At 47.4% G+C, this 21,333-nt stretch overlaps 1 protein-coding gene and 1 long non-coding RNA gene across 6 annotated transcripts in view; one reads left to right on the forward strand and one right to left on the reverse strand.

Moving 5' to 3' along the window:
- The window catches only part of ABR (ABR activator of RhoGEF and GTPase), a 291,714-nt gene that overhangs the window by 244,195 nt on the left and 26,186 nt on the right, over positions 1–21,333 (forward strand). Inside the window, exon 1 of one of the 5 annotated variants that reach the window (XM_074189148.1) lies at positions 14,832–15,149. The exons of the other annotated variants lie outside the window; for them this stretch is intronic. Within the exon in view, the coding sequence (XP_074045249.1) occupies positions 14,988–15,149 (162 nt within the window). The 5' untranslated portion in view covers positions 14,832–14,987. Of the gene's footprint in view, positions 1–14,831; positions 15,150–21,333 lie in introns of those variants that run through there. 5 annotated transcript variants of the gene reach the window in all.
- Positions 3,642–9,357, reverse strand: LOC141488780 (uncharacterized). Its single transcript, XR_012468786.1, has 3 exons — positions 8,921–9,357; positions 7,105–7,402; positions 3,642–3,826 (listed from the first exon to the last, which is right to left on the reverse strand). It is a non-coding gene; the product is annotated as an uncharacterized LOC141488780 (long non-coding RNA).

A 21,333-nucleotide genomic window follows, 5' to 3' on the forward strand; every position in this document is an offset into this window, starting at 1 on the left:
CCAACAGATTGTATCCTCTTTCAAGATAAGAGAAAGAAGGCCTTGTTCCTTCCAGATCAGGTGCCTTATTTGTCTACCATAAAATGTCAATGTGATATGAGATGAGTTATAATAATAATTAATAATTAACTTTTAAGATTTGCAAAGCCCATTATAGATATCCCATTTTTATCTTTACAACTCTGAGAGGTAGGTGCCTATTATCCCCTTTTTATAGAGATACAGATAAACAGAAGTTAAGTCATTTGCCTAGGGTCAGAGATTAGATTCAAACTCGGGTCTTCCTGACTCCCAATTGCACACTATTAACCATTGTTCTATTTAGCTGCCTCTTCTCTCTTTCTCCAAGGGCTCTGGAAATCAGGAGACCCAGGTTCAGATCCTCAGGCAGAGTCACTTCATCTTTCTCCACTTCAGTTTCCTCATCTGTAAAATGAAGGGAATTAAATGAGTTGCCCTCTGAGGTTCCTTTCAGCTGTAGATCTATCATCCTATATCATTCTTTGACCAACCTCAGACTTCCTTTTCTAGTTATAAATTTGTTCTGCATTAAATCACACACCATTCTGAGAGAATAATTTTTAATATGACACATTGATCCTTCTGTTTATGAAATGCACCATCCTGTGAAATGTGGCCTTGGTCACAAACTTGATGACGATGGCAGTCACATGGACATCCATCCCCTGGACCACTGCTAGGTCTGGCATTGCTGGCATTCTTCCCAAGTGAAGCAGTGACCCAGATTCCTCATGGGGAACAGTCGATGCTGGGCCAGGATGGCACAGAAAAGAGAACTCTAGAAATCTCACCAAACAGCTTGCTTTAAAATGAGAACAACAAACACCATGAAGCCCTGCCCTATCCCCCTTCATACTCATGCCTTTCCTCTTAGATCCCCTCTAAAGGTTCCTGTCTGAATATTGTTTGGACATAGTTGTTTACATGTTGCCTTTCCCCTCCCACCCCATTCGATTGTGACCTCCTCGAGGGCAGAGACTATCTCTAACCCTTCTTTTTTGCTCAGTGTCCGGGCCAGAGTAGACCTGTGATGCAAGACAAGGTCAGTTCTGCCCTCTTCTCTGCCCCCCACCCACCCACCTGTGGTTACTCTTAGTGACTTTTTATATAATCTCTTTGACAAAAGGACCAGGGTTGGGGATGGAGAAGGGGAAGAAAAAAGAAGACAGATTGAACTGTCAGGACTCCCCTTGCCCTTGTCTGTTCAGTCATAATGAGTCTGGTAGAGTCCCCTCTTTAACCCTATGAGGCAGGTATATTGAGGAGATGTGATTTGGGCCCTATGGGTGCAGCCTAGATTATTTAGCTTAAGAGACAGTTCTTGGAGTGGCTAGGTGGCGCAGTGGATAGAGCACTGGCCCTGGAGTCAGGAGGACCTGAGTTCAAATCCGGCCTCAGACACTTAATAATTACCTAGCTGTGTGGCCTTGGGCAAGCCACTTAACCCCATTTGCCTTGCAAAAAAAAAAAACCCTAAAAAAAAAGAGAGACAGACAGTTCTCAGAGGACTATCTTGGACTCAGAGACATTAAATAATTTGTCCCCCATCACACAGGTGGTCAGCATCCAATGTGAGGCTGAGCCCAGCTCCTCCCAACTCCACATGCCTACTCAGTAATAACATCATGCCCTCATTTGGCCCTCCCAACCAGCCCAGGAAGGACAGGCTGGTGTCATCCTTCCGATGTTACAAATGAGGAAACTGAGGCTCAGTGACTCACTCACCCTCTCCCTGGAGGTTTATATAGCCCGACCAGCATCTAAGCCCAGATTTGACCTGCCTGGGTTGTTTTAGGGAAAGCTCTTTATACATCCTAATTGAAAGCATCCTATTTGTGAGTTGTTAAATTATTCCCATTATCTCCTTTTCATTGTTTATGGTGATCATTCCATTTTCAATTATAAACTTGCTGCTTAAAAAAGGAGACACGCCTGCGCAATGGTTTTTCCCAGACAGGCTTTATCTCAGAGGGTTTTCCAGACTTTCCCTCCTTCACCCAGTCCCCAGTCATTGACTCAACGCTGGCTGGCAAAGGACCCAGAAAGATCATGTCTTCACGGCTTCTCCACCTGAATTTACTTTCATTTTATTGTTAATATCTTGAAAGCTATATTTTAATGAAATAGATTTCCTTTGTAATCCTAGGTATTGAGGAGGTAGCTAGTTGGCTCAGTGGATAGAGCACCAGCCCTGGAGTCAAGAGGACCTGAGTTCAAATTTGGCCTCAGACACTTAATAATTACCTAGCTGTGTGGCCATGGGCAAGTCATTTAACCCCATTTCCTTAAATTAACTTTAAAAAAATCATAGACGTTTAAAAACTTTCAGATTCTAAAGTCCAGAGATGATAAACCATTTGCTACAGATCACACAGAATCTTGGAACCCAAAGCCAGATGTCCACCTCCTAGTCAGTCTAGCAGTAAATATTTATTAAGGACCTCTGTCTGCCAGACTAACCTGGTATCTCTGGCATAACACTGGTGATATGAAAAGGGCAAAGACAGACCCTGGACAATCCTCAAGGAGTTTACAATTTAATGGCAAAGAGAGGTCTCACTGGGCCTCAGTCTCCTTATCTATATAGTCAGGGGGCTAGGACTATATGGCTTCTGAGATCTCTTCCAGATCCTAAGTGGGGGGGGGGGGGCGGGAATGCAATTCCTTTCTCTTTCAAAAGATGGCAGGATCATAGAGGGGCACAATTCAGGTCTGTAAGTTTTGCGGAGTTCTTTTATTGGTCCCTTTTTTATTCTTTAATATGAAAGATGGTTCACAGGGAACCACTGAGAAGAGGGAGGGATATACTTGAAAAACAAGGTGATAATAAGACAGGGGAGAGCAATAGAAATTTTTTTTTAAAGAAAAAAATATTTGAGGCCATTTGAGAGGGTCTTTTGGAGTGTCCATGGCAGGAGACTTGCTTCTTAACATAGATGAGAAAGGGAAGGAAGGGGAAAGAAAAGAGAGGCAAGACCACTATCACTGTCTTCCTGGCCCCTTCCCAGGCTGCCTTCTGCTGAGGCCTCCTTCCTTCCCACTCCAGGGGCAGCTGTGCCCCCCACACCCCCGACCTATACTCTGGGAGGCCTCATCTGGCATCACTTGCACCCTCTCCATAGTTAGTAATAGAAGCTTTGAGGCACACTTTGCCTGCAGTATTTTCTTTTTCTCTTTGCATCATTTCCTTCAGATGGCAAACAGAGAGAAGACCCAAGGAAAACCTGGCATTATCCTCAGCTATGGGTGGTTTTTGTAAGGGGAAGAGCGCTGGCGAGTTATTGTGTGGGAGTTCTAGTTTGTGCGAAACAAGATGTTCTAAAGAGGCCTCAGCTGAAAGAGGAGCTCAAATGGACTTTCATTCTTCCACTGTGATCCAGAGGACTCCTGGGGTCTCTGGGGTGATGTGGAGGGACAACTCCTCCTAATTCTGGGGCTTCTCTACCTACTCGGTGCTAGAGGGCAGGCTCAGCAAGTGCAGCCTTGACCATAAGGCTTCCCAGCCTCCGGGGGCCAGCCCACCTGACCCGATGAGGGCTAGACCAGCCCAAGAGAGGCTTTCTCAATGAAGAAAGGGCCACAGCTCTGTTTCCTTATCTGTAAAGTAGGAATTACCGCATGGCAAATGAGATCATCTGTAAGGTACTTGGCAAATCTAGTACTGTTATGTAACAGGGAGGTGGGGAGGTGCAGCAGGAAGAGCCCTGGCTCTGGACTTAAGGACCTGGGTGCAAATCTTGCTCCTGCTGCTCACTTTCTGGACAGCCTTGTGTCAATCCCTTCAATGTCCTGGGTATTTCTTCATCTGAAAAATATGGTTAGATGGCTTTCAATCCATGACCTTTTGGGCAAGCCACTTAACCCCATTTGCCTTGCAAAAACCTAAAAAAAAAAAAAAAAAATTCCATGACCTTATTTTGTGATGGTTGTTCCAATCGTGGCTCTGCTCCTTTTTACCTGGGTGGTCTTGGAAAGTTACTGAACCTCAGTTTTCTCAACTGTAAAAACTCTAAGCCCCACTCACCTCAATCCTACAAACCCCTTCTTGTAGATGATACAGGCAAGTGAGGGACACCCCTCAGACCCTTACTTGGCTTGTCTGTAAAATAGTGGGTGTCAGACTCTGAGGTGCTTTCTTTCTATCTTCTGGGATCTGGGGTCACTTCCATCAGTTTGGGATCCTGTGGCACCCCTGGACCTGGAGTTGGAAAGGGTTTGTGGAAATGACTTGTCATTGAAGAGGGCTCCAAGTGGCATGACTGGAAATTACTTGCTGTTCTTTTTTTCCCTGATAAAATAGGCAGGCTCCTTCCCCTCTTAACAACTGCCAGAAGGCAGAGTGCTTCTTCCCTTCCCTCCTTTCTCCTCTCTTTCTCTTTTCTCCCTTTCCCTTTTCTTCCCTTTCCATTTTCCCCTCTCCTTCCCTTTCTCCCCTCTCTGATCTTCCCTTTTCCCTTTCCTCCTTTCCTGTTCCTTCAGTCTTTCTCTCCATTTCTTCCCTTTTTCTTCTCTTCCTTCCCCTTTTCTTCCTTTCCTCTCTCTTCTTTGTGCTCTTCTCCCTTCTCTTCCTTTTCTTCTTCTCTCCTTTATCTATTCCATCCTTCTCCTTTTCCTCCCCTCTTTCCTGTCTTCTGTCTTATTCAACCTCAAACACCCATTGCTCCTGATTTCCCTCAGTAATACCATTGACTCTGCTTCTAAAGAGAAGTGCAATCAGCCCCCTACGGTAGGTTTAGGGAAGCAGAGAGCTTCCACAAGCAGGATACCTACCTATAAGGTCCAGGCAGTTGACATGGGGCTCCTGATGTTCCCAGTCCCACCAAGGCTGAGACTGGGGCAGCATGAGCCTAGTCAGGCTGCCAGTCCTGCTCCTGCCCCAACCCTCAGTGGGGGGTGGGGTGAGGGCAAATCCCTTCCTTTTCTGAGTCTACATTGGACCTTAATCTGCTTCTTGGTGGGTGCTCAGTAAAGAAGTGATTGGATAAATGAATGACTAAATAAACAAAAGTCAGAGATATTCCTTCTCTAAAGTAGGACCCCCCATCGCTGTTGTGGTCTAACTCACAGGCAATCCAATGAGGAGAAAGGTGAGGGAAAGCAACTCATTGTCAACAGGCAGGGAGGTCTCTGGGGGCCCTATGCAGGTTACCATTTTATTAATGGCTTCTTATCAGATGTGTGCAGCTGGCACAGGACTGGGAGGGATAGCTAATATGCCCAATAGCAGGGGCAGAAACCAAGGAGATTGCATCAGACTAGAACATTGGACTGGATTTGAGAGGATGCATTGTAATAGGGATAAATATGGAGTTTTAGACATGCATCAACTCCATTAAGTACAAGGTGAGGGAGTCATGGCCAGCCACCACTTGGTTTGAAGGAAATTGTGGGAGTAGGTAGGGGGTACAAACTCACTGAATCAACAACAGTGAGAATTGACAGAAACACAGCCCTCTTCCTCCCCCTGCCTTCTGCTCAGGTCTGTAAGGTGAGCAGGAACTTATAAAAAGGATGTGGAGAGCCTCAAGAGTTTCCAGAGCAGGACCACCAGCATGGCTAAGGACTTAATACACTGCTCCCCAGGGGTCTTGGGGTGTTTGACCTGGAGTAAGAGGCAGAAAGCCCAAGAAACAGAGCAATAGGGTGAATGGGAGCTGACCTTTGAGTCAGCTGACCCATACAGGCTGGGTGGTCCTGGACAATACCTTCAGGCAACAGACCCTGATGAAGTCATAGGCCATAATAAATGAATGCTTAAAAATAGAAACCAATCAAAGGATAATTGCCTTTAAGGAACAGAAAGGCCCTCAAATAGAATTCACCTTGTGTTCTTGGCCCCTGAAGATGGGGTCAATGTTAGCTTACTATCCAGTAGAAGTGTCTAAAAGTGGAATGGGCAGGCCCAGGGATCACGAGCTCCTCCTTGCCAGAGGTCTTCAAAGTCTCTGTAACTGTTGAGTGTTATTGGAGAGAAGATTCTGCTCAAAGGCAGATTGGTCTAAGCAATATAAGTATTGAGTGCCTACTGTGTGCTAAGTTTGGTGATATCAGCAGAAGAAACTTAAAATTCTGAAGTTCTGTGACTCTTAGTACACCAACCTCATCCTTCAGTAACTCCCTATAGAGAATTTTGGCAGCCATCCATACTGCCGTTTTTCTGAATCCCATAACCCATCAACCCAGACCCCTCAGTACTCCTTTGCAGCTAACTCTACCTTGTACCATCTTTTTGCTAGAAGCCTTTCTCTTGCTTTTATCTGATTGGACTCTCCTCTCTGGGGCAGAACCTATAATAGAGGCTACTTCATACACTCATCTATCCTTCATTTTGGTCCTTTTCCCTGGTTGACTTCTTGGATTTCAACTTCTGGCACGGGATCTCATTGTTGAGCCCACTTGAGAAGTGCAGTATGTGTTGGAGAAAAGCCCTCTCCATGCCCACCCTGGCCCCATCTCTCCCCTAGTCAGGTAGAAGCAGACAGTGGAGTAGTCCTTCACCAACAGTAACTACACAATCTGCCATACTGGGACCTTTGTGCACCTGAAAGAAGAGGTGGATGACAGCAGACAGATCTACCTGTAAAAGCCTAGTGTTGTAATGTCACATTCTGCCCTGACTTGCCATCCTAGCTTCTCTCTACCCTAACATCTCCCCATTTCAGATTCTATTTTATACCCAAGGTCTTGGGCTTTGCAGGTTCCCATCTATTCGAGTGACTACTAAGAAATGACTTAGAGGAGAAGTTTCCCTTTACATCTAATTTCATATTCCCTGAATAAAAATATCAGATAAAGTCACACAAGGTCAACTTCCCCAGCCTCACACCTTCTTGCAAATGACCCTGAGCTTCACATCCCACCAGGCCATGAATTCTGACCTTGGGTTTCCTGGGGCATATGAAGATGAATTGCAGTGGGTCCAGGAACTTGCATAGGCAAGGGGATGGAATCTTTATTTCTATTTAAATAATTTCTTTTGTAATCTTAATTTTTAAAAGATTTTCATGCATTTAAATTTGTGCATTTAAAAACACGATTCTGAAAAAGAGGTTTATGGGACAAAAACAAAAAGATTATAAGCACCTGGTTACACCCCTCTGACTGAGATCCCAGAGGAATTTAGGAAGCATTGGAAGTGCTTCTTGGACAGGGTTTTTCCAACATGTATTGGCATCCGTTCATCATTGGCATCCGTGGCTGGGTTCCATTTTTCCTGGGTGAGGCTCATGTTGCCTCTGTGCATTCTCAGAGCTCTGCTTTGGCAAGATTGGTTGGATGGGTAGGTGTAAGGTAGAAGTCTGCCCTTACTCATTGACTGGTCCTGTCTGAGTCAAGGTGAATTGGAAACTTTTCATTCAGTCTGATGCTTCTCAGGAAATTTCTGAGGGGGAAGAGATTGAGATTTAAACAGATCTACTTCTCCTGAACAATAGAAATAAGGTTGGATGAGATGAGTTGGGCTTGGGAAAGTTGGGGACGGGAATGTGAGTAGGGCCTCAAGGTAGGCGACGTCTGGATTATCTGGGGAAGTTGGATGACCCAAAAAGAGCCCCCAGTCCATGGGGAGGAAGGGATAGAGCTCCCGCTCAGGTCCCATCTGCTGAGGCACTGGGGTTGCTATGGATACCAACCAGACAGCTTTCCTCCAATCTAATGCTTCTCTATCCAAAAAAGCCTCATTTTAGAGGCTCTTGGGATTGACTGGCTCCCAGGGCCCTTCATCCATATTATTCCTCCTCCTCCTCCTCCTCCAGCCTCCACACCTACATAAGCAAGAATCAGACCTTTTTCTGCTGAGGCTTACAGTTATTAAGGGACTGTGAGTTCTCTCCTCACTAGTCTAAGCCAGCAGAATACTACCCCGATGCATGACCCTGGAAAAAGGGAATGGAGTTCTCTCTTTGTTTGGGAGTGAAGGGGAAAGATAACTAGAAAGCCACAGTGATCTTTAGTACTCATTCATTCAACCAATATTTATCAAGTACCAGTTTTTGAGTCAACATAGATAAGCTAGGCAGTGCGGGGGAAGGAGAAAAGAAGACTTTGTGAGGTAACAGAAAAAATTCTGAATTTGAAGTTGGCAAGCCTAAATTTGAATAGCAGGTCCATGTGATTGTGAATAAGTCATTTTACTTCATTCTCATCTGTAAAAAAGAGGCTGCTCTTAACATCATGGGCAGCTAGGTAGGACAATGGATAGAGTTCTAGGCCTTGAGTCAGGAGGACTCTTCTTCCTGAGTTCAGATATAACCTCTGCCTTATACTGACTTTATGGCCTTGGGCAAGTTACTTTACCCTGTTTGCCTCATTTGTAAAATGAGTTGGAAAAGGAAATAGCAAACCACTCCAGTATTTTATCAGGAAAACCCTTGAGGGGGGTCACAAAGAGTTGGACGTGACTGAGCAACTACAGCTTTCCATCATTAAATTATGTGATCCAAAGAATCTAAAACATAGTCCATTAGACTTTAATAGCCTAGCAAGAATGATAAGAGGTATAATGAGGCAATTCTCATATGAATTATAACTTGTTAATTATACACAGATCTGAAAATTCTATCTATGTTAATTAAATAGAGGAAAAGGTTATTCCTGGCTATGAGGACAGGAAGTAGTTAGGTGGCTCTGTAAAGGTAGGAAGGGCCTGAGTTCAAAACTTGCCTCAAATATTTTCTAGCTCTATGACCCTATGCAAATCACTTAACCTTTTTAGACCTCAGTTTCCTCATCTATAAAATGAAAGGATTAGAGCTGATGTTCTCTAAGGTCTCTTCTAGGTTAAACTCAAAAGATCCTGTGGATTAGGAATTATAAAGGCAGGGTTGGATTATGGGAAGGACATTTGGGGGAAAGGAACTGTGTGAGCAAGAACATGCCAATGGGAAATCAAAGAGCATACATATTTAGGAATCTGCTGTTAGTCTGGTTTTGTTGGAGTTTAGGCTGTTGGTTTGGCAGCAGTGTGAGATGAGGTTAGAAAAGTTGTTTAGAGTGTGTCTTGTACTGGCAATGCTTCCCTAGGGTCTTGGATGGGGGAAAAAAAAAGAATCTTGAAAAATTTGGAAGAATCCAGGCCTTGGGAAGACAATCCATCTATCAACAAGCATCTGTGAAGGATGTGCTCTGTGACAAGCCAGGGACACCAGCACAGAAGTGAAACTGTTCCTGCTTCTATGATGAGAGAGAAAAAAAATTAAAATAACATTTCAGGAGAATTGCAGAAGAAACACCATAGCAACAACCATAAAATACAGGCAGGCCTCGACTTTGAAACAGGTTGTGTTCCCAATGTTCATCGGTGAGTTGTTTGGAAAGTGTTGTGCTTCATTCCCAGAAAGCCTGTAAAAGCCAATGTGGACCATCATTTGTAGCTGATTTTTGATGCAAATAGGACTGACCCTAGTTATGACCAAATAGAAATGTTTCCTTGGGAACATATGTTGCTGTTGTTTGCCCTTCATTCCCAGAAAGGACCGTGACATCAGGAAGGAGATGTCATGACTCAAATGAATTGGATTTAAAGGGGGGAGAGGGGGGTGCTGTACAAAGTCATCAGCCTCTCTCTCTCTCTCTCTCTCTCTCTCTCTCTCTCTCTCTCTGGGTCTAGTAGCCAGATATGGATCAGGATGACTGGAGATGGCCCCAGATACCTGAGGCAGGATTCTATCTCAGGCCTTGCCTACTATACCACTCATAAGCTTACTACCTCCCAAGACAACCCCTTTAAAGCCCTTTTGAATAGCTGGAAGTATTAGGGGGTGTCTCCCCCATACATCAAGCCTCAATCTGTCTCTGATTTAATTTGTAAGACTCCAACAGATCCACTCTGGTCAAGAATCCTCCATCCTGGCCAGGAAGTCACACTTGCCTTCTCAAGTCCCATCATCTCGACCATCTCCCAGATATGCCTTTTTTCTTCTCAATTCTTCATTGAGCCAACAGTGATGAAGACATCACCTGTGCCCCCCCCCAGATCTTTCATTCTTTACCCAGGAATTTGTTTTTGTGACTGAGCTCTCTTGATTCCTTCTGGAGGTATCATTTGTGCCCACACACAGCCCCAGGAGTGGGAAACAGCCATCCAGTTCGACAGGTCTTGAGAGAGATTGGCTGGTATCCCTTGGATGCATTCTTTGGCATACAAGACTGGGCAGATCCCAGTTCAAGACTTGGTTCCAGTCACTCCTTTGTTTTCTTGAGGGTCCTGAACATTTCAGTCACAGGAACTGAAGATGGGGCATGTGGCAGAAGAGCCAAGCTAACATCTGGATGTGAATGTTAGAGATGGGCTCGGGTAGCTGCCAAGACAGTAGCTCATGGGATCATATGTTTAGCCCTTAGAGGTCATTCAGTCCACCCCTCCTCATTTTACGATGAGGAAACTGAGATCCAGAAATGTCACAAAATCATAGACTTTGACCTAGAAGGGACTGCAGAAGCTTCCCTCTCCAAGCCTCTCATGTTACAGATGTGGAAACTGAGGTGCACAGATGCTGCACAGTGTCACATTACTAGCATCTGAGGTGGGATTTGAACCTGTCTTCCTGACGTGTCCATTGCTCCCTCCACTCGACCATTACCATTGATAGGGAAAGAAAAGGGAAGAGTACATTCTCCTCCCCAGCACAGATCTCACCCTGGAGCAGAATTAGTGAATGAGGAAGTGGTCGGGTCCAACAGGAGCAAGCTAGGCAGAAGTGAAGAAAAATGGAATCCCTGATTTCCATTGGGAAGGAAAAGAACATTTTTATGGCTGCCAGCCTTGTCTTCACTATGCTTAGTATTAGGAATACTAAACAGTTTCAGCCCTCATGAGGCTTATATTCTACTTCGGGTGGTAGGGGAGGGGAAGAAATACAGCCTGAAGAAATGAGATTGTGTGGTTGATACCAGGGGACTTCCTAGAAGAGATAAATTGAAGAGCTAGTTCTTTAGAAAGTTCACTTTAGCCATAATTTTAGTTATCTGATATTCCTTAAGGTCCGGTGTTCTTCATCATGTGTGTGTGTGTGTGTGTGTGTGTGGTGTGTGTGTGTTTGGGTGTATGTATGTGTGCTAGAACCTTCTAGCAAGGCATTCTGGTAAAACCTCGGGGCTTCTCAGAATGATGTTTGTTAAGAGGATTTTATAGAAATCCAGTTACATTGTTGTTCTTCAGTCATGTTCAACTCTTCTTCAGGCCATTTGGGGGTTACTTGGCAATGATACTGGAATGGTTTGCCATTAACTTCTCCAGCTCATTTGCCAGATGAGGAAACTGAGACAAACAGAGCAAAGTAACTTACCTGGAATCACACAGTAAGGTTGAACTTAGCTGGTAGGAACTTCTGCCCCAAGAGCATAATTCCCCTGGGTACGATCCTCTGTCTTGGTTCCCTTCAGCCAGGGAGGGAAGGGAGGCAGGCCAGGTCAGCAGTCTGCAGAAGCAACCCTTGCAGATTCCTTGACCAGTGCCAAGGCTAGACATCTGTAGGTATTTCTCTTCTTCTCTCCTTGCGGAAGCAATGGGAAAATTGTTGCTTCTCTCCAGCATGGGGGCTCTTGCCATCCAGGCTCTGGCTACCTTCCACTTGGGCTGCTCCTCAGACAAATGCTCCGCAGGAACAGATGAAGAAACGGTGGGAATGCTCTGTATGTCCCCAGCGGGGTTTGTCTGAGGAGCTGTCTGCAACTGATTCCCTTATTCCCTGCACAGAGGGGGCCTGAAGGAGCCTACAGAGCAAAGCCTGGGCTCATTCTCTCTTTTCTTTGGGGGTGAAGACCCTGCAGAAAACTTGGGAGTCTCAATTCCAGGTCCTTCTTTGAAGCAGGGGACATCTGGCTTTCTGTACAGTGCCCAGGTTGTCTTCTCAGATCCCAAGATGGGAATAACCTGAACCAGACCAGTGAGAGTGCCAATCTTATCTGGGGTCTTTCTGTTGCCCTCATTCCACCTAGCTCTGGAGTCACATGGATTACTTGGGTCAGGATGGGCTATTTACATGATAAGAATTCCTTATTTGGTTTGAGCCCCTATCCCAGCTCTGTTGATAAACTTCCAAAGTCATCCAGACTCAATTTGCACCATGCTGGTAAATCAAGAACACACATTTTGTTTTTAAAAAATTAATTAAAATTATTTTTCAATTATCAAACTTTTATCCTCCTCTGCCCACACTGAAAAATAAAAACAAAATTGAGATCTTTGTAACAAGCAAATATGGTTAAGCAACAGAAATTCCCACCTTAGCCATGGCCAAAAGCTTTGTCTCAATCTGCACCTTGAATCCATCACCCCTCTGTCAAGAAGTGGGTAGCAAGTTTCATCATGGGTCATCTGGAATCATGAATACTCCCTGCAGAGGATAAACATTTTGAAAGCAAAACTTTTCAATAGGATTCAAGTAGTTAAAAAAGGAAAAGAGAATACCTTCACTTCGTCCCTCTCTTTGCATCTGTGCCTCCACTTTACTCTCCTCCACCCTCCATCTTTCACATCCTTGGCTTGCTGAGATCTCTCTACCTTCCTGCCCTGCCACAATTCCTTCTGCTACATCTGTCACATCTGGAACCTTGTGATGCAGTTGCCCTGGAGCACAGGCACAATGGAAAATGGAGCCCTAGGACCTTCTGTAGTCTTCTTCCTCCTCCACACTGATTGTATTGTACTTAATGTTTGAAAAGTGATTTTCCTATGTTCTTTCATTTGCTCTTCATAACCACCCTGTGAGCTGGATTTTTCTATTAGTCCCATTTTTTTACAGAGGATGAAAGTGAGCCTAGGAAAATTTAAGTGACTCACTTAGGGTCCTATAGCTGGAAAGTGTCTTGAGGGTTAGGATTTGAACTCAGGGCTTTTATACTCCCAAGTTCAAGGTTCTGTCTTCCATAGGCTACCTAACTGCTGACTCCTTTAGGCCCTGTCCTTGAGATCTAGAGCTAGGTTCTCCTGGGAGTTCGGGGAAATTTTATGTGAAATATTCCATCAGATTTGGTCTTGCCCCAGTGAGCAAGGCATTCCTAGCCCAATCTGAGTTCAAACTATCACTATAGTGCCCCCCCCCCCCAGTTTGGGAGATGAATCGACTTCCACTTCCCGATCACATAGCATCTCGTGGGCAGCCCACAGTCTCCTTCCTCTTAACATCCACAGCATCCATTGTCACGAAATCATGAAAAGTCAGAGCTCCCAGGGCCTCTCAGATCATTCAGTCCAACCCCCTCATCTTACTAAGGCAGAACTTCTCGTACCATTCATTTGTCAATTAATTATATGCTTGCCTTGGGTATAATTATGTCATTACTTAATTCTGTATCATTACTTAACTTTTCACACGTGTATACCTGATTTCCCTCACTTTGTTAGTAGATCCATTCCACAATCATTGTGCTGAGAACTAAAGGCAATGACCCCTGCCCTCTAGCAGCTTACATTCTATGGTTTTGACTTTTCATTTTTGCTTCTTTAAGTAAAAGCAGGATTGCTTGGGGGAAGTAGGTGGCCAGTGTTGATCCCAGGTGAAGGCCCTTAGGTTCACCCTCCCCCCCATTCTGACTTGATTGGAGTCTGATGTTCAAGGAGTATACCCCAGGGATGAGGGGTGATGCCAGCTGGGCACAGATGGCAGGTGCCGTTGGCTTCCATTGTGCCCACGTCCCCAAAGAGCGTCTGCAGCAATGAGCCCCAGATCCCCATTGTGGGAGAGCAGAAAGGGGGATAGACTGGGAAAGGCGAGCCTCTCACAGGGCTCATCTTCCAATCTCTGCATTTGCTTCCCATTTGGCAGAGAATGCCCTAAATAAACATCGCAGGAGGCACAAGGGGAGCTTTGTTCCTATCAGCCTCAGGCTGATAGGTCTCCACACGTGCTCCGGGCCGGTTTGCAAAGAGCCCACGTGACAGCAATTAAAAAGGCTTGTGTCTGGGAGCAGGGCGGAAATCGTATGCATTGGGGCCAAGGGAGGTGTGATCCCCACCTGGGGGGCTCCCTCTTCTCCCTGCTCTCTGTCCTGAGACAGAACGGAAGCACCTTGAAGGAAGGGCCTGCTTCGCCCATGCCCAAGAGGACCCCAGGAGTCATGGGAGCAAGGATTCCCAAATGTTGAATGAATGGGGGGAAGGCTTGGTGACTTGGGGGGGCGTGGGGGGTACCACTGTCCCATTGCTCAGATCGCCCTTGCCTGCAGCCTGGGCTGCCCGGCTTTGAGAGATGGAGCCTTGAGCCGGATCACGGGTTCTCTGCCGGAGATCCAAAGCCCCCAGCCCCAAGCCCGGGGCGCATTGGAGGGGGGCGTCAGGGAACTGATGCTTTGTGTCCGGTTTTCGATCTAATTGGCCTCCTGTGTAGCATTTAAAGTCCCTAGAGTGAGGAGGGGGCTCTCGGGGAGGTTGTGCCGGCCTCTGGTGGGCCCTGGCGCCAAAGGAGTTAAGGGGGGCTGGATTGTGTATCTCAGCTTGTCTGACTCTATTCCGTGGGGCCTTGGGGCAGAGAAAGAGTTAAAGGGCGGGGGGCGGCGGGGGCGGGCCGATCCGGACCTGGCTCCGCCTCCCCTGCGCTCAGTGGCGGCGGCCGCGGCGGGGGCGGGTCCGGGGCGGGGAGATCCGGACCTGGCTCCGCCTCCCCCTGCGCTCAGTGGCGGCGGCCGCGGCGGGGGCGGGGCCCGGGGCGGGGCCGGGCCGCCCCTCGCCAGCTCTCCCTCGGCTCGGTCCAGCACTCACCCAGCTCGGTCCAGCTCTCGCCCGGCTCGGTCCAGCTCTCGCCCGGCTCGGTCCAGCTCTCGCCCGGCTCGGTGCACCTCGCAGCCGGGGAGCCGCGGACAGCGCGCAGGGGCCCGCTCCCGCCTCGCCGCCGAGCCTCGCGGGGCCGGGCCGGAGAGCCGCGGCCCGGGGCCATGGGAGCGTCTCCCCGGCCCCGGTGAGGCGCCCCAGGCCAGGCTCCCGCCGCCCGCCCGGGCCCCTTTCCTCGTGCCCCAGCCGGCGCGGCAGAATGACGGGCGTCCCGGGCCAGGCCGACTGCAGCCTCAGCTCCGTGGGGGAGCCCCCGGAAGGCCACTGCCTGGAGATCGCGGAGGGGCCGGCGGGCAAGCGGCCCCCCAACTCTGGGGCCCGCCTCTGGGGCCGGGTCCGCAGCAAGCTGCTCCGCCAAAAGGTGCCGTGTCTGTCTGTCTGTCCCGGGCTCGGGGGCGGGGTGGTCCTGAGGGGCTGGCGGCGGGGGCTCCCCAGAGGGGCCCCGCTCCCGACTGCAGCGCTGGGAGCAGGCGCCCCCCATCCGGGAAGCCCCCCAACCCCCCAGACTCCTCTTATCTGGCGCCCCTTGGCCGGGCAGCCCGGACACCTGAAAAGCCCGGCGGCCCCGGGAACGCAGGGTGGGCAGCGGGAGAGGGAGGGGCTGCATCGAATCTGCTACCGTGATGACTGACGTCTGGCAGCACCCCCCCTCCGCATCTGGCCCCCGCTTTGTGGAGAGAGGAGGACCCCCTCTGCCCAGCTGCTGGGTCTGGCGCACATGCTGAGTGGTTTATCCCAGGAGCGGGACCCCCGGGGAAACTGAGGGGGTGGAAGATAAAGGGTGAGGGTCTGCAGAGGAAATGCTGCTTGGATTCTGAGGGGGCCAGGCTTTTCAGCTCTTCCTGCTCGCGGTTGGCCGAGGCCTGTAGGAAACTGAGTCACAGGCGCATATTGCAGGAAGACCCCCGGGTGGGGGGACCAGACTGCACGGAGTGTAGTCAGGGTGGGCTGGCTGGAGGCATGAGCAGGTCCCAACTCGGATCAGAGAAATGAAGCTTCTCCTCTTGAGTGGTGAGGAGCGGGCTGTTGTGTAACCGGAGAGAACCCTGGGCTCCAGATCAGGGAGGCTGGGTTCTGGAGCAGTGTGATACATACCAAGTACCCTCTCTGGGCCTCTTTTCCACTCACCTGTAAGATGAGGGCGTAGGCTCCATCACCTCCCAGCTTCTACCAGAATTGGACCCTGGGATCTGAGGAAAGCAGTTTCTTTATTCTCCGCGGTTGTGCCGGCTAAGCAAGGGAGTGGATTGGGTGTCAGAGAAGATCCCTAGTGCTCTAGAGAACAGAGGCTCTCTTTGGCCTCCACATCTGGTTTGGGTCCCACTTGTGACACCTAATGACTGTGGCTTGGCCTCTTAACTCTTGGGGCAGCTCTGGTTTACAGAGAAGGTGGTGCTGCCCTTCCTTGGTAGAGAACGTTCCATATTCTAGTAAAATGTCAGATTCGACCCTGTCCCCTCTCTGGACTCCCCCCACCCCTTAAAATGTAGACTCCTTGAGAGCAGAGACTATTCCATCTGAATGCCACCACCCCCCGACTTAGTGCAGTATCTGGAACGTAGTAGGGGCTTAATAAAAGCTAATTAGTTAATAGATTGATCTAGGCCATAGGTCTTTCCTTCAGAGTTTCTTTTCCCTGCTTTGGTTTGGGCAAAAAACAGGAATTTTTTCCTTCTCAGCTCTCCTGCTGGGACCCCTGGAGGTTTCACTGGGAGTGCTTTCTCTCCCAGCTCCTTGCACCTGCAGGGACGGGGGTAGGGATAAGGATTTAGGTTCTGGTACCAGCCTCAAGGATCATCCAGCCCAAGGGAACTTCACCTTTTCTTAGTGCCCTGGACCCCTTTGGGGAAGCCTTTAGACCTCTCAGAACTTTTTTTTAATGATTCAAGAAAGTGCTACATTTCAGTTAGTGAAAATAAGGATATCATTTTTCCTCCATCCAAGCCCATGGACTGCCTGCGCTCCCCCCATCCCCCCAATCTATCCATGGTTCATTTGGATATCTGGACTGTAGACTAAGAGCTCTGGATCTAACACAGCCTTTTCATTTTGAAGATGGGGAAGTTGAAGGGAAAAGGGACCAGTGACTTGCTCAAAGAATAAGGGGGCCTGGACTCTGGAACATTGATTTTAGGGGACAGATACACCCTAACAAAAGTGACATCAACCCTAAAAAGTACTGGGTAGGACCTGCAACATGAGCTACTATGCCCTGGCCCCTGTCTCACCTTCAGCCTCCCTGGGGACCAGACCAGCAGAGCTCTGATGTCCCCCTAGCTGCTGAGACAGCTGTTGTGGCAAGCAGCCTGGTGCCGCGGCCTTCCCTCCCTCCCTCCCTCACCTGTCCTGCTTGCACTCTGCCATCCACTGGTGCAGCAGCCCTGAGCTCTCAAGCCTGGCCCAGTGCCACCTCCTCACCACTCTCTCCTAGGTATCAAGTTGGATGATGACTCAACTTTATAGGTTTACTGAACAGAGGCTACCAAAATAGGAACTCTTTAGGCTTACCTTACACCTGAATGAGGTGTCCTAATGTGAACTGTGAGCCTTGCCAATACTGCAGGGGCCTTTTTGCCTTTAAGCCTCAAATTTTCCATTCACTCCCCAGCTCAACTCTCCTTGACTTTTTCCCTTTGGCTTGGATTGTCACCAAAAGAAGGCAGTGTGGTACAGTGGAGGAGAGAGCCCAGGAGATTTGGGTTCAAATCTTGCCTCTGTCATTTAGGGACTTCAATTTAGGACTTCAAATCCCTTAACCTTCATATAAAATGAGAAACTGGAGATGAGACGGATTCAGAGATTTTTTTCTAGCTTAAAATCTCTGACCTGGAGTTTTTGAAGTTAAGGACCTAGGCTCAAATCCCTCCACTGCTTGGTTGGCCTTGGGCAAGTCATTTCATCTTCTGGTCCTCAGTTTCCTTATCTGTGAAATGAGAAAGCTGAACAAATGGCCTCTGCATTCCCTTTCCTTTTAAGTCTAGGATCCTAAGAAGGCCCTAAAAGGAATTCTTTTACCATTCACACAATAGAGACTTAAAACTCAAGGTAACTTAAAGATCTCTGAGGCCAACCCCTTCGGGTCACAGAGGAGGAAACTGAGGTTCAGAAGATTGTCACTCTAGACTAAGAAGAGACTGCAGAAGCCATTTTGTCCAACCCTCCCATTTGACACATGAAGAAATTAAAACCCCCCCAAAGTTTGAGTCCTCGCCAAGGATCCCCCAGCTAGTGTCATTTTCATCTATCTTTGACTGTAGAGCCAGTCTCTGTGTTAGTGACCTGCCCAAGGCAACGTAGATCATCCATGGCACGGGCCAGATTGGAGCCAGGTCCTCCCTCCATACCCTGTGCTTTCCTTTCCTGGTTCCACCCTGCCTTTTTCTGTAGAAATGCCCCTGAGGTGAGCACGTCTTCAGGCTGGTAAGACTGGCTCCCCAAGACAGCATGCCTGGGTCACTTCATCTAGTCGATCACAGGGTGGCTCTCCCAGGAACAGCAGTGGTTGGCATACATGATTCAGAGGCTGACTCAGTCCCCTGGCATTCTCTGTGTGACAAAGTGGGTCAGTATCTGAGATGCAAGTTTGTGTGGTAACCAAGTGGGGTTTGCTAGCCTGTTTCTGCCTTCCTACTTGCAAGCAGACTTTCTAGCCAGGCCTGCTGCGGGCCCACCTTTCTTTTCCCAGCTCACTGTCACCACTGCTGCATTAACCTATTTTTCCTAGAGCAGCCTGGGCTTAAGGGACTAGCCCCTCCCTGGGGAGGGATTAAGCAGGAGCTTTCTCCAGGGGAGCTTGCTCCGTGGTTAACTCTTGATAGTTCCCAAAGCTGGCCTGTCACTGCATGATCTTTGCCCCAAGGATTCAGTGGCATCTGATTTGCCAGAAAGACCCAGCTTTTTCCTATTCCCTTTTAAAGACTTCAGGAAGCCATGAATGAGTCATCAGGAGACCACTTGCTGGGGTTGAAGTCTCAGTACATCACAATATTGAATCCAAATGTTTAAAATACCCTATGTTTAGCTGTAGAGCTCTGACCAGAGAATGGATTAAGGAATTCAGCTTCAGCTCTTCATGCAGAGTCTCATGGGAAGGCAGGGCAGCTCAGTAAAAAGAATTCGGACTCGATAGTCTGAGTCAGGAGGATCTGAGGTCAAATTTGACCTCAGACACTTAATAATTACCCATCTGTGTGACCCTGGACAAGTCACTTCATCTCACTGCCTTGCAAAAAAGAAAAATTCTGCCTTCTAATGAGTGTAACATTGAGCATGCCCCTTCACCTTCTAGAACCTCAGGTTTCTCCTCTACAAAATGAGAATGGGTGAACTCCATGACCTCTGAGATCCCTTCTAGCCCATGGTATGTGATCCTCTGATCTTGCTCCCCCTGAGAGTCAGAGACCAGGCTCTCCCTGCCCGGGGCCCAGCAGTGACCTCGGACATAGGTTTCTTTCTCAGGCATATATCAGGGGAAACAATACAGACGAGCATGTAACTTTGACTTTTTTTTTCCATTTTCATTTCCTGTTTTTTGGTGTGTTTTCTTTTTGCCTTTGAACTTGCTCATAGATGATAATTTATCCCTGACAGTTAAATGAGAAGAGACAAATAACCATTTCCACTATACCCATGCCTGGTATCTACCCCCTTCCTTGGTACCTCCAAATAAATGTAAACTCTTTGAGGGCAGGCAGGGGTTATTTGTCTTTGTATTTCCTGTTCCTTGCACAGTGCAGCTGGTAGTGCGATGGATGTGGGTAGAGCCTTGTTCAAATACTGTCAGAGATTAGTTAATGTGACCCTGGGGAAGTCACTGAACTGTTGCCTGCCTCAATTTCCTCAACTGTAAAATGGGAATTAGAACAGCACCTACCACAAAGGGTTGTTATGAAGATCAGGAGATAGGTGTTGGAGGGGCGGCTAGGTGGTGAAGTGGATAAAGCACGGGCCTTGGAGTCAGGAGTATCTGGGTTCAAATCTGGTCTCAGACACTTAATAATTACCTAGCTGTGTGGTCTTGGGCAAGCCACTTAACCCCATTTGCCTTGAAAAAACCTAAAAAAAAAAAAGGGATAGGTGTTGGAAGCACTTAGCACAGGGCCATCACAGAGATAGCGAGAAAGATGCTTGCAGCCCCAAGTCAGGCCAGGCTGGAGAGCTTCTGGCCTCTGGCTCCCTCCCAAAGATGCCATTTGTGTAGAATTGGAATAAAGTGGGGGAAGGGGAGAGGGAAACATAGATAGAGACACAGTTGGGAAATTGCCTGGATTCTGTGGAGGCTGAGTTGGAGGTTGCTCATGATAGCCTCATCTCTTCCGTCTGCCAGATGACCATAGGAGTCTGGGAATTCCCAGTGACCAGAAGGACTCATCCTCTCACCCTCAGGGCTTAGAGAAAGTGAACAAATGCCCTTTCTTGGGAATTTCTCAAGTGTTCTAGGCTGAGCTCAATCTGATGTGCTCTCCTAGAGCAGCAATTTTGAGGAACAGCTGTTGGTCCTCCCTGGAGGTGATTCAGCTTATGGAGAGTCATTGAGGGAATTCTCTGGCATAACCAATATCACTATGGAGCTCTCTGACATTCTGCTTGAAAACTCCCTCAGATTGAATGTACTTTCTTCCTTTCTTTGCAGTGGTAGAGGGACTGCATGTATTGTCAGGACTATTGATGAGTTTGCCTAAACCTTTTTTCTCTCTCTCCCTTCCCTATAGATGTATATGTGTATGGATCCAAATATATATATATTTTATGTCTGTACCTATCTCCTTTCCTCATAACAAAGGAAAAATATATGTATGTGTGTATGCATATGTTTGCATATAAATAGACCATATCAATACACAGGATGGCAAGACAGGTTTTTAAAATCTGTCTCAGGAAGACAACTAGGGGGTATAGTGGATAGGACATCAACCCTGAAGTCAGGAAGACTTGAATTCTGTTAGCTGTGAGATCGTGGGCAAGTCACTTAATCCCAATTGGCTCTCAGAAAAATCGATCTCATACTCAATGGCATAATCCTTGCAAATTATAAACCTATGACCCCATAGATATGTCTCTGACTTTCTTGGATATTTCATAATTTTACTATGAACTTCAGGAACGTGTTAATAGAATAATAATATTTTTGGAACCTAGCAGATTACTTGTCAAGTGTAATAGGAACCAAAGATAAAATAATTAGCATTCATATAGCATCTACTATGGACCAGATATGGTGTTAATCACTTTACAATTATTATCCCATTTGCTCTATTATGACAACTTTGGGAAGTAGATGCCATTATTATCACTATTTTACAGCTAGGAAAACTAAGAAAAACAGAGATGAAGTGACTTACTCAGGGTCATACAGATAGCAAAGTCTGAGGTTTGAACTGACTTAAGGCCCAGTGTGCAATTCACTATGGTACCACCTTATATAAGGTACCTCTTACCTACTCAAACAACTCATTTCCACTTTTAGATAACTCTCATCAGAAGTGAGTCAAAGTCTACATTATGTTTGTTTTTACTCACTAGCTCTCTGGGGCCAATAAATTCAG

Source organism: Macrotis lagotis, chromosome 5, assembly GCF_037893015.1.
Source record: "Macrotis lagotis isolate mMagLag1 chromosome 5, bilby.v1.9.chrom.fasta, whole genome shotgun sequence".
NCBI lineage: Eukaryota > Metazoa > Chordata > Mammalia > Peramelemorphia > Peramelidae > Macrotis > Macrotis lagotis.